The 13,007-nt window shown below is 42.8% G+C and overlaps 2 protein-coding genes across 3 annotated transcripts; both read right to left on the reverse strand.

The window, feature by feature from the left end:
* Positions 1 to 615: 615 nt before the first annotated feature.
* Positions 616 to 7,833, reverse strand: tcp11l1 (t-complex 11, testis-specific-like 1). Of its 2 annotated transcripts, none has more exons than XM_062390150.1 (11): positions 7,753 to 7,833; positions 7,570 to 7,644; positions 6,860 to 6,997; positions 5,497 to 5,629; positions 5,271 to 5,391; positions 4,876 to 5,096; positions 4,484 to 4,620; positions 4,035 to 4,213; positions 3,026 to 3,207; positions 2,746 to 2,918; positions 616 to 2,212 (listed from the first exon to the last, which is right to left on the reverse strand). In XM_062390150.1, exons 3-11 carry the CDS (start codon positions 6,987 to 6,989, stop codon positions 2,001 to 2,003), a joined length of 1,488 nt encoding a protein of 495 aa, XP_062246134.1. In that variant the 5' UTR covers positions 6,990 to 6,997; positions 7,570 to 7,644; positions 7,753 to 7,833; the 3' UTR covers positions 616 to 2,000. The 2 variants fall into 2 exon arrangements, with proteins under 2 accessions (XP_062246134.1, XP_062246135.1); XM_062390151.1 differs by having other exon boundaries at positions 7,733 to 7,814.
* Positions 7,834 to 8,343: 510 nt separating this feature from the next.
* On the reverse strand, positions 8,344 to 12,815 carry LOC133955352 (DEP domain-containing protein 7-like). Its single transcript, XM_062390149.1, has 12 exons — positions 12,682 to 12,815; positions 12,286 to 12,477; positions 12,029 to 12,170; positions 11,822 to 11,917; positions 11,370 to 11,560; positions 11,080 to 11,281; positions 10,816 to 10,967; positions 10,561 to 10,719; positions 10,023 to 10,165; positions 9,726 to 9,851; positions 9,560 to 9,635; positions 8,344 to 8,769 (listed from the first exon to the last, which is right to left on the reverse strand). Exons 1-12 carry the CDS (start codon positions 12,746 to 12,748, stop codon positions 8,558 to 8,560), a joined length of 1,758 nt encoding a protein of 585 aa, XP_062246133.1. The 5' UTR covers positions 12,749 to 12,815; the 3' UTR covers positions 8,344 to 8,557.
* Positions 12,816 to 13,007: the final 192 nt, after the last annotated feature.

Consider the following 13,007-nt stretch of genomic DNA (forward strand, 5'->3'; position numbering starts at 1 on the left):
TAAAGGATATTCCTTAAATCTAATTATCAAACCCTGATGACGAAGACGTTAAATTGAGTCTTTACATTTAAAAATTTAACAAAACACCTTATTTTAAACAACTATAAATAAAAACAAAACAGACTCAACTATATAGAACTTATAGGAAGAAAATAAACATAATTCTTAGTCTAACCTAATCTTTAAAGTAAAAGTTGTTATATCTAACCAATAAATCAGCAGGGGAGTGTAAACACGCTCAGGATTATACTCACACGGTTGTCGGGGCCTCAGGTCCCAAAACAACTGCAGGTTCATCGCACTGTGTCAGTCGGCCTCAGGAATTTCATCAATGCAAACACATGAGTATTTGCATTGATGAACTTCAACAGCAGCTGGGGCGTCTGTTCCGTTTGTGTATTTTTAGAGGGCGAGTTTTAGGATATTGTGTTTATATTGTGCTGCATGATACAGATCTCTCTATGATATTGTGTTTATTTAAAGATGAATTTTGTTTAAATATCACAAACTGGCACAGAGAAAAGTTGGAGCTACACGTCTGACTTTCCTACTGTGACATGTCAACATGTCTACCAATATGAAAAGACAAACACACAAACACACACACACACAGGGTTGAACTGGGTCAGTTTCACTTTTTAATTGGCATTCACGAAAGGTCATGAAGATTCCACTGTGACTTAATAAACAAACAAAACTCAAACACTGACACAAAGCGAGTCAGGGGGACAGACAGGTGTTATCACGAGCTACAGGCTATAACACTGAGTAGCTTGAGCTTTGAAATAAAATCATATTTGCTGTTGACACATATACATCATTGTTATTCAGGACAGGACTCTACCTTTAAAATGCTGTCTCTAAACTGAACAAACTTTTTTTTAAACTGTGTCTGTTTTACCTCAAGTGTTTTAATTTTTGCAGATAAGCAACCACATAAACAGGTAATGTGTTATTACCTGTAAAAAGAAAAGAAATAACAAAAACCAGCTAAAATTCAGCATTAGAAACTTGTCAGACCTACAGGCAAAGCAACGTGTAAGTCAAATATTAATATCCTAAATATCTTAAACACTATCAGAGGTGTGAGTGTGAGTGAAGTAAACTAAAAAAAGATCAGTAACACTTCAAGCTCGATCATAACAAAAGTCTGGTTTCCCTCCTCAAAGCATCTTATTCATTTACATCCAGTGGATATCAAAAGTGCACACACCCTCCACACTCCTATTTGTGTTTGAGGAATTTTAAAAAGGTGACAGCATCGTACATTTCACTCTATTCATTTATAGCCTGGCTTTGTATGAACGTCATGATAACATTTAGACACTGCGTGGTATTGGCCCCTGCTGCACAGCAAATCTTTTAATTCCCTATGAGCCAGCGCAAATGTCCAGACCCTCAGAAAGGCTTTCAACATGCAGTTCAAAAGGTCAACAGGGTTTTAAACTGCGGCTGGTTCGATGAATGTAGATGACGTTGTCGTACAGGTGCTCGCATTCTCCCCTCAAATTCGTTTCTATCCATAAACACGTGTTTCTGTCTGAACACAACAGGCTGAGAAAGCTCAGTAACTACATATTGGCAGATAGAGGCGGTTTCCTGGGTTTGAACGTAGATAGAAAGCTCCCAGGTCTAAAAGCAAGAAGACAAACACTTAACTCTGGAAATGATTGACCTGTGAAGACTGGTTTCCTACTGAAACACTTGATATGTAAAAGGTCTTGACTTGTAGCCTTTATATTTGAATAGTGTTATTATTATTAATGATTATATATCTTAGATATTTCATACCGTACCTAAGGATGGTAACCATTTGACAAAGCAAGTAGGTACATGAGATTTGTAAAATACACAACACTGTGAGTTAATGCAGCAGAGATGGTGGTCAGGGATTTAACATTATGACAGTTTGAGGTGTCAACTCTTTTCTCTTAGAATGAAAGGTGTACTTGTGAGGGAGAAACTGCTAAACTAAACCAGGGTTCACCACTCGTCTGTGTTTACGTCTCCGTGCTGGGTGTCAGTATATTTGCGAGGATCTTCTGGTAGAACGGGGAGAAGACCAGCTTGTTGAAGTTGACCAGGCAACTGAACTGGACAGCCAGCTCCTTCATCTCCTTGCTGACTGGAGCCAGACCTCCTGGGAGATGAACGGGGGTCTTCTGCTGAGTGGACTCCAGGGAAGCCAGGAGATAGGTCTGGACCCGTGACTCTGAGAGGGGAGGAGAGGAAGAGGGAAATGAGAGGAAGAGGAGAGGAGAGAGAAAGAGGGAGAGGAGAGAAAGAGGAAGAACAGAGGAGAAGATGAGATTCAGAGGCAGAGGAAGTGAGGAGAGGAAGAGGAGAGAAAGAGGAATTCTCTGTCAGTACAAAAAACCCATAATGTATCTGCACAACAGTAGTCAGCAAAGACAACAGGGTCAGAAACACTTGTAATTGATTCTCCATATTGAGTTCTACACTGGTTGTTTTCTTCTGGAAGGGAGTCATGTGATAGGAGCCTGACAAATCAGCGAAGGGTACATCGTGACCAAAACGACCCAATCAGCAAGTGGTGAGTGTGTACATCAATTGTTTTCCATCATCTCAACTAAAAAACAGCCCCGGAGTTTTTCTAACTAAAACGGATCGAGCAGCGTTACCAAACTTCTCAGTTTTATCGGCACTAAACCTCCTGAGTAGTGTGGACACCAGGTGTTTCTGTGGCTGAGTTGATCTGTTCTCCAAAGGTGTCAGTGTTCTTACCCATCAGCTTGCGGACTGTGTTGTCTGGTTGGATGATGGCAGAGATCTGTCCCTTCAGAATGCTCTTTCTGTCGGCGGAGAAAGGAGAGTAGCCATGTTGGCTCAGACACTGACTCAGCTCAACACACATCTTCTCTCCGATGGTGGCTAAGGCCTCCTCAGCGCTGAAAGACCTTGGGACAGACAGGAAGATGTTATGCAAGTGGGGAAACACTGGAATACACTGCATTACATATACCAGCAGCGTTAAAGGGTTTAGTACTAAAGTATGTGCACTCACGGTTTGTGCATGTCTGCAATCATGACGTTCACGGCGGTTTTAAGAATCTCCATCAGCCCCGGCAGGCCTGAGATGGCCTCCCCCGTTGTGGTGTAGACGATGAGGAGCACAGAGGAGAGCAGGACTAACTGATCAGCCTTCTGCTGCATCTCCTGGAATCGAGCCTGATCCATCAACACCGTCTGTCAGGAGGAGAAGGAGGAGGAGAGGGGAGGAGGAACACAGTTTAGATAGATAGATAGATAGATTACTTTATTCATCCCCGAAGGGAAATTAAGTCGTCGTAGCAGCCGGTATATTTGAATACAATAAAATAAAATACAATAGAATAAAATAAAAATAACAAAATATTGAGGTAGAAAGAATAAAACAGAAACACAAGATAAATAGGTAGATAAGGTGCAGTGGCAAGATGATGGTAGTAGTACTGATGATATGATGGTAATTTTATTGTTAGACAGTATATAAAAATATTACAGTATATATAGTATATAATATAATATAACATAATATATATTATATGATAGTAATTATACCAATATAATAGCAGTATATAGTAGTAATGGCAGCAACAGTATATATAATAATAATAGTAAATATAATAATAATAATATGTACACATGTATAAATATGTGTATATAGACTTATATATACAAAGAATATACAAAGAGTATGATATAATATATGATATATAGTAGAGGTATAAATATAAGTATTTGTCTATACAATAGATAATATAATATACTATGAGTGTAAGAATATGTAGACAGAGTGTGCAAAAGACAATATTATTGTATAAAATGATATATAGTATCAATATGGTTTATATTAACACATATCACATATGATGTGGAGTAAGGGTTCCAGTATATGGAGCGGAGCTTTGTACAGGGTACACAGTGAAGGAGACAGGTATATTTAGTGCAAATAAAAAAGAACAAGAACTCCTTAAAGGAGATGAACAATTAACCGAGATGCAGCAATAAGCTCCGGGATCGAGGCTGTGTACCTCTGGGAAGGCGTCTGAGGCGTGGTCCCACCTCAGCAGGCGTAGATAGGCCTGATTGTGGACATTAACGGGGAGGAGGGAGGGGGGGTTGGAGGAGGCAGCCCTAGAACCGTCCTGCTCGGCCTCTCTCAGGTGTTTCACTGTGTCCTCCAGCCACTTCTCAGTGTAGTCTAAGGCATCTGGAGAACAACCAGCATGTTAACAACTGACTGTTTCTATATCAAGTAAGTGTCGGAATCTGTTTACTAGCATGAAGCTAACTCTGTCTTTCTGGAGTTTTTGTCCTTTGAAAAATGTTAATAGTAAAAAACTGAAGCTAGAGGAAGTTGTACTAATGCGGATATTCACTGTTAAAGTAGGTTAATTCAAAATTTTACATCCAGTCCATTATGAAATGCTGGCAGCATAAATAATACAATAAATGATAAATAATGTAAAAGCCTCCTTACTTGGTTGTTTTTCCAGAAACTCCTGGAACTTGCCCCTCTCATACTCAACCGACTGCTGCATCAGATGAGGCCTGATGCTGCTCAGGGCGAAGTTTGCCATGTCGTACTTCATCATGTCGAGAACTGAGAATATCGCCCTTAGAAAAGAGGGAGAACAGAGAAATAAACTTACACTGTGAAAAAATAAACACGATAATCATAACAACTGATGATTATTACGGTGAATTTAGTCTCATTCAGTCTGGATTAATATTTGGGACCCGCTGGCCTCGTCTTTTATCATCATCTAAACTTGATGTCACCCCAGAACTAACTTCTGCACGGACTGGAATGAAACTGCAGCCTGGAACACACAGAGCTGATATCACTGCCTCTCCTGTCTCTGGTCTTACTTGAACAGCGGCACAATATCTGTGATCTCCTTCAGCTTGTTGATGTCCTCGTCCCTGCAGGGGGCGCACAGCGAGCCCATCATCCCGGTGACAAACTGGGACAGTTTACGTATGTCGAGAGCTCCATTCTCCGCCTGCTGCTGGATCAGGGGCAGGTCCAGGACCTCCTCGATGCGGGCGCGCAGGCGGCCGTGGTTCGGCAGAAACAAAGACAGAAGAATCTGTTGAGACAAAAAAAGGATGATGACTCAATGTAGGGAGGGATGAATAATATCCACATGAAGAAAAGCCTGCTCAGGTGACACATTTCTACAGGATCAAATTTGAAGTGTGAATTTAGCCCTGAGGATTTGGGACCGGTTTACTTCCTGGATCAAATGAATCCCGTGCCTCACCTCTTTGATTTCAGCCAGCAGTTTGATGGCGTGTTTGTACGACGGTGGATCCTCCTTCAGCTGTTCTTCCAAGGTATCCCAGAATGCTTTGTGCATAACCTCCTTTAATCTCTGCTCCAAACTGTGCAGAGGGCAAAGGATGCCCCGTTACTATTCCAGAAGTAAATAACCTCATGCGAGGACAAGGGCTCATGCGACAGTTACAATATAAAAGTCTTATCCTCACCTTCCTTCAGGTGGCGCTGCAGGTTTGACTTGAAACGCCTGGTTGACCATTATTTCATGAGCCAGAGTCATGTTGGAGACTCCCTTGGCCGTGTGCATCAGCTGCTCCACAGACACGAACTTCACAGCGCTCGCTGTAAGGGAGGAAAAAGCATCTTATTAAAATCAATTTGTATTGAGACGTCTAGCACAGGAGAAGTCATTCAGAGCCGTGGTATCCAGGACCTGTCGATACACGTTCAAGACCAATCGTGAGGCAGTCTCAGCTGTCAATCGTGACCTTTGACCCCTTTTCTTTACATCATCCCATAACTAATGAAAACTGTGACTAAAAAATGCTGAAAATTACCAAAAAAACATCTTTCAGGAAAATATATTCAACGTGTACTTTGTCTTTTTTAGTTTGGTCCATGTTTAGATAGAGGAGGCAAGGTTTATGACCTGTACTGCAGTGAGCCACCAGGGGGCAATGAATACACTTTGGCTGCAGTTTTTGGAGCCTTCCTTTCTACCATCTCTATTTACATTCTATGGTTAAGAAAATGTTCAAGTAGATTTAGTGGTAATGTTGTGCAGGTCAGGGGATCCACTAACACACTTGCCTTGACGCAAAGTCTGTATTCCAAATGAGCATGAACAAGAAATCACAGTTTCCAACACACATCTGTAACTTCTTCATTTGCCAAACATGACGAAAACACGCATTTCTAAAATTTAAGGGTTGCTCCTGCATTATACATCTCGTGTCAAACATTCTGTGAGAACTTTGAGTAATAAAGTAAAGGTTTCTGTCTTTGTGGGATAAGTTTCTTTATTCATTTGTTCTAATCTAAAGATGAATGTGCCAACAGTGCACAGGTCTTTGAACATGATCCCAACTGAGGCTAGGAAAGCTGATATCTGGACCTCATTCAAAACACTGAGGGTGTGCCTCTAACTGCATGTGTTTGTTATCCTGACATCCGAAGCCCTCTGTCTCAATTCCATCAAATGTGTTGTGTGCAACCATCTGACTGCACTGAAAACCATGGCCACAGCTAGAAAACACAATGCTATCACTGTAACTGTAAAATACAATTGACTGATAAGCAGCTGTACATCACAGAGGTGTAAGGTTTCATCCTCTGTTGTCAACATTACCACCACTGTCTATATTACGCTCTGAAAAGCCTTCAGGTCAATGCAGGACATGTCAAAGTACAATGAGACTTAGAGGAGCTGTGGTGTGTCTTGATGAAAAGCACCTACTGATATTTCTCTCAATCCTCAGTTTGTCCTCATGTGCACACAGTGTGTGTGTGGGGGGGGGGGGTGTCTGTGTGTTTATTTACCTTCTGTACTCTCAGTTAAAGCCTGTTTCTCACCTGGTGGCGTTTGACCGCAGGCTGTATTTTCCCGCGCTCTATTCCCCGGCATCTCCTCAGTCCTTTTCTCAGTCGACCCCTCGTTGTCTCCTCCTCCTCCTTCCTCCTGGTGATCTGCCTCCTTTGGCATGTTTGAGTCTGTGGAGTGAAGCAACTGGTCAATACTGTGGAGTGCAATGTACTGGTATGTAACAGCTAATGTCTAGTCTTTGATTTTAAGTTTTACTCTTTCACTGTTCAAACTCATATCTGTTAGACCATCATTTTTACAGGTTGTCAAATGCACAACTCTGTTTAGCATCAATATTTAACTTTAAATCTCTATTTATATTTGGCCTCAATACTCTGCCTCTGTTACTTGTGTCTTCCCATCACCTTATACTTCAAATATTTGTATTGTCAGTATTCACATTAGCATATTAATTATTTACAGTGACAGCTTTGCAGTAGTTTCAGGTGATGAGACTTTCATCTCATTGCAGTGAACTTATTCTGCTCGTTTTTGCTACTGGATCAATAAAGTATTTATTTATCTGTCTGTGGACCTCAGGTCACAGTACCGACACAGGGATGCTATCACATGTCACTGGTGTGTGAGGGGTGACGATGAGGATGAGGATGAAGAGCTCCACAGATGTCAACACAACAAAGCATCACAGTCATGTGACTGTAGCCGAGGCCACGGCCCGATCTGCGGGTTCGTTACTCACCTTGTGTCCGTTCGCTCCGAGGATCGAGCTGCGTCAGCTCAACTGTACCGTTAGCTTAAATCTGCGCGTTCCCGACTGTCAACAACAACAATAACAACGATGACACAACAACAAAACCTAACGGACCCGCTGCTCCGTCACGTCCACTTCACCGCTGACGCACGTTTATTTACAGACAGTCACCAGAGAGACGCCATTGTTCGATTCCAAACGTTGCTGCGTTGCGCTCCTCCACTGCTGCGGCAGACCGGCCGACACTTCCGGGTTTGGGAGTGGTCACCGTGACATCACAGTCGAGCCCCCAACTGCGCGCGCGCGCACAAACTTATTTTGTTGTAGATCACATTACGTTTTAATTGTCACGTGCAAGTAAACACAGACTCACCAGTACAATGAAGAAGCACAACCAGTATAACTTTAATAATTCAATAATTAAGTCAAAATAAAAGTAAGGCGCTGATTTTATTTTAGTCTATTTTATTATTGTTTTAAGTTGATATTTAGTTTTATAAAAATAGATTTATTGAAGTTAATAGTTTTAGTTCTTATTTAATATATAAATAACAGTTAAAAACAGACTGGTTTATAAAGCAAGTCAATACTTTGGAGGATGATGGGTGGACCATTGTGGACAAAGGGAGGAGACAAGGTCGGGACAATTTGACCAATTCAAACCATAACTAGTTAATGTTCGACTTTTGTCCCCCATTAATTGGTCTAAAGTGTAAAATCTGTCCCCAGAGGAAGCCTGTGACAGACGTGAGACATGAGACATTTCAGGAGGAGCCAAGAATATATCAACTGTTTATTTATTTTTGTTTGAGAAGGAAGCAAATACAAGTGCAAACATTTATTTTAGGTCAGTTAGCTTCTATCAAACTAGACAACAACTAACAAAACATGTAAAAGTCACCAACTCCTTTACAGCCGCTGAAGGAATTGACAGTCTATAATATTAGAGACAGAGTTTATCACCGGCCTCATAAATCTAGAGCATGCTCAGAGCAGAGTCACCGAAGAACTGGTTGAAGATCTCCGGATGGGCTCGGTAAAACTGTCCGAGGAGACGCTTCCTCTCCTTGGCTGAGCTCTTTGTGTTGGTGTTGATCCCGTCCAGCAGAGCCCACAGCTCCTGCTTGGTGGTCTCCTTCGTGGCGTCAGTGTAGGTCCTGCTGGAGACCTGCTGACACAACGTGGAGCCTGGAGGCCAGAATCACCACGGAGGGAAAATACATGGTTAACAGTGAGGTCACGTTATTCTGCACATGGTTGTCTATTTATTGACTTAACATAAAAATGGACGACATGAAAGTGAAGCCAAAGTGTCTTGATTGCCCCCTGGTGGCAGGCTGCAGAACAAGTCACAAACCATGCCTCCTCCTCCATGTTAGCAGATGTCACATGCACCAAAATAAAGAGCATATTAAATAATTTTTTCTTAAAGATGGTTTATATCATTTTATGTAATTTTTATTAGAGTGTGAATTCTGACAAAATTCTGAAATGATAATCAGGTTCGGTCAGGTTGGCGACTTGACCTTGTTCATATGTGAAAAGCAAACTTTGGAGAATTTGACAACATGGGTCCGAACTTTCTCTGGAGTTCATGTCTGAAAACAGATTATATTTAATGAAGACAAACAAAGCCATATTGACTCAATGTTTGATTGGAGCTGTGCCAGATAATTAAAGAGATCATATTGATGATAATTTGAGTTTCTGGTGAAAGTGCAAACAGCCCCAATCCTAGTGTTTAAAGAGGAATGAGGATCTAATCTATAAGTGTTTATTTAGTATTTAAAAAGGCAATTTCTGCTTTATTTATATTTCCTTATGTTTATATTGCATGTTTTGCTTCTTTATTACTTTTACTGACGTCTTTTTCTTGATAGTTCTCTTTGCTGCTGAGACTCAGCATCTCCCCTCTTCATGGAAACTAATAAAGGATCATCATATCTTATCTTATGGTGATGGACACTGGTGCATTTACCCGTCACATCGGGCTGCGTCCCCTGTACAAGGCTGCTCAGCTTCTCACTCACTCCTTTGTGCAGAGCTCCTGGTATCTGAAGTAGAAAGAAAAATGTCTTGGTGGCACAGGATCCCCTGATTTCCTGATAAAAGATGTCCGTGCAGTGACGCTGTTCCTGTTTTACCTTGAAGATTTCCTTTATGTTGCTGAGCATGAAGACCAGAAGCAGGTCCTCGTTCTCCTTTGAAAGAGCTTTGCTGCGGACGATGGCTCTGGAGAAAGACTTCTTCACTGCTAATCTGTTTTCCATCTGAGGGTCAACGGCACATCTTAAACTTCAACGTACAAATATACAGGAAAGAGGCAGAAGAGCTGTGGTGGTGAGTCCACTTCTCCTGCTGCTGCTTCTCAAGAGGCTGCGTCACATCAACCACTTTTAATTGTACATTATCAAAACTAAGATTTAGACACCGGCTCTCACCTCCTTATCCAGTTTAATCGCTTGTGGATCAGCAGCCAGAGTCATGAACGTGAGCAGCCTGCGCAGCTCGTCTCTGCAGCTAGGTGGCAGCAGTTTCAAGCACAGCTGCAGAGCCTCCAGGGCCTTGTCTAACTTAGCGTTCACTGGGACAAAAATAAGACAGAATTGATTTAAGGGAAACTGATGCTGAGCAACGTGAGCAGTGATTGGATCAGCCAAGGTGCATTCATGTGAGGTACAAACAGGCCTTAAGACAGTGACAATGCTTTTCCTGTTCTCTGGTATTACCATATTTTTATTATTGTGTAGAGGTAATGGGGAAACACCTACAGAAGCACCCTGCTTATTTGATGAATTTAATTATTGATGTATTGACAGATACTTTTTTGTGTGCAATAACTGAATGTTTCATCGCTCCAGCAGCTTTTGTGAAGATTAAATTTACTGTTACTGTGTAATCATTTATTTTCCTACACACATATTTTATGTTTATAAAATGTTTGCAGTAAACAATCAATCATGGGTATGAGACTCTTACCCAGCAGGTCCGTGACGGCGGTGTAGAAGTCAGTCATGTGCTGTGGCAGCAGTGGAGGTTGGTCTGTGTGACTGTAGTGTTTCACCAGAGTCCTGTACACCAGCAGTTTGCACTGGGCCAGACCACTGATGGAGAGACGAGGCTCATCACTGCTGTAGCCTGATGTGGACACACACATCGGATTTAATACAGAAGATCTACATCCTCAGCAGGGTCGACTGATCCCACACACTGACACACAACGGAAGACGTTACCTCCATCCTGGTTGATGGAACCAGCAGGTGCTTGGTCACAGCTCTCCTGGTCCTGAGGGAACCAGTGAGGCAGCTCCCGGCTCAGCTCCACCACAGGTTGATCGGACAGGAAGTCCAGACAGTCCAGAGCTGCACACAGCCACTTGTCCTCCCTGATGAAGAGGAAGAAACAAGGAAGAAAAAATTAAATTAGAAATAGATGCATGCAAAATTTAAATATGCTCTTAATTTAGACAGAACATGTTCTTCAAAGCTCCAACACACTGAGTCTCCCTGAAGGCCTTGAGGATCTGTCTGTCCAGGTGGTTGCTGCTGTAGATCAGGTCTGGGTTACTGTGGGACAGCGGGTGGGATGGAGCGGAGGGAGACAGGCTCTGGCTGCTCTGGAGTACCCCTTCCAGGAGGGGGAGCTCCACCAGGCTCAGCAGCCTGAGGAGGGTCTGCTCATGCCACACCTCGTCTACCACTGAGGAGGGGAGACAGACAAGAAATAAGAATAATAAAAACACCATGACCTGGTTGTCCCCACAGTGAATAAAACACACGTGACCTACATGACTGAGGTAACACGGAGTCCGTCTGCAGTTTGCTGGGACTCACACTCTGGTTGTCCAGCACGGCCTCCACTGACAGGCGGCCGGGGACATGAGCATCCGGCTGCTTTGCTCTGGTGCACGTCTTATTGAAGTTGACAGGAGTTAACGGGAGGACATGTGACCCGGTGGGACGCACCTGCTCCTCCTGCCTGAGGAGCAAAACACAGACGACTCAGAGGGGACATGTTGGGACGCTTCCTGAAAACTCAGTGCAGGTTAGACTACATGATGTGATACGACTTGATAAAGGTTTGATGTCTTTCAGAGATTTACAAATTGTTAAGTGTTTATCTTTCCTATGCATCAAAACTAATTCCCTGTAGATGAAAACCTACTTAGCAATACAAGTTATTCTAGTTTTGACACATCTGCTCAGATGTAGATGAAAGGACATGATTCAGACTCTGTACCTGTCTGTTGCAGCGCTGCAGAAGAGTTTCTGAATCCCATTCACCGGCAAGACTCCCTCCAGCTCATCAACTGAAGGCATGAGCACGTTAACAAACCTGTGTGTGACATTTTGAAAGTATTTAAGTTTTTATAATAACTGTGATTTAATGAAAGAACATCACTCTGCTGCTGGAGTGACAAGAAAACAGGAGTATGTGATGTTGTACCTGTAAAGGGAACTCTTGCTGTCTTGAAAGGAATCCTGCTTCTTGTCTTTCCCAAACACTTTGGTTCCCACCGCCTCAAACACGTTACACTCCAACAGAGCCTGGCACACGCTCACCACTTTGTCCCGAGACACGTCTGCACCTGTAGATATAGAGAAAGAAAAAGAAGAGGATTGTTTTGTGTCATACTGAACCATCAGATCACCAATTATCAGATCTAAATCAGAGTAGAACCCAGTGTCTTGCCCCACACACACCATCAAAGCCCTGGATGTTTTGTAAATGCTCAGTCACCACATCTACAGCCTCTGAGCCGAGGAAACAGTCGCTGTGGGACTTGAGGTGAAGCCGTCGGCGCTTCACGGTCACAGAGGACCTGAGGTGAGCGAGGAGGCCGCTCCACAGGGAGGAGGACTGGAGGCCGGCCGCTCTACCAGACACTCCACAACCTGAGGGACACAGAGGAGCATGGAGGGGAACACACTTTCTCAAAGTAAGAAGACTTATGCAGGCTGTGAGTGCAGAGAAGCAGTGAGACTCTTTATCTCTGTGCAAACACAACTTATTGTTTTCTTTGGTGCACACAGCATTGAGTGTTTCCTTTTGCACCACCTGGCCTTGATGTGCTGCAGCTCTCTGAGTCGTGAACTCACCTGGAGGCCGCACACAGAGTTTCTCTGCAAGGTTCAGGGCCGCAGCTCTCTCCTTGATTGAGGCCATGTTGGGCAGATGGAGGTGAACCGCACGTGCAGGATCCGTGACGATGCACAATGGCCTCCTGTGTATGTTTGGTGCTGTATTTCATTTGAACCTCTAGATGGCAGCAATCACTAAATCACATTCAAGTTCAGAGGCTGCAGGAGTTTTATTGTGCAAACTGTACTGACTCAAATATGTGTTGACTTGATTTCACAACCGAACATAAGATGGAATCCATGATAAATGCACATTCTTTATGATTGATGAAAACGACACATGG

Source organism: Platichthys flesus, chromosome 6 (genome assembly GCF_949316205.1).
Source record: "Platichthys flesus chromosome 6, fPlaFle2.1, whole genome shotgun sequence".
Taxonomy (NCBI): domain Eukaryota; kingdom Metazoa; phylum Chordata; class Actinopteri; order Pleuronectiformes; family Pleuronectidae; genus Platichthys; species Platichthys flesus.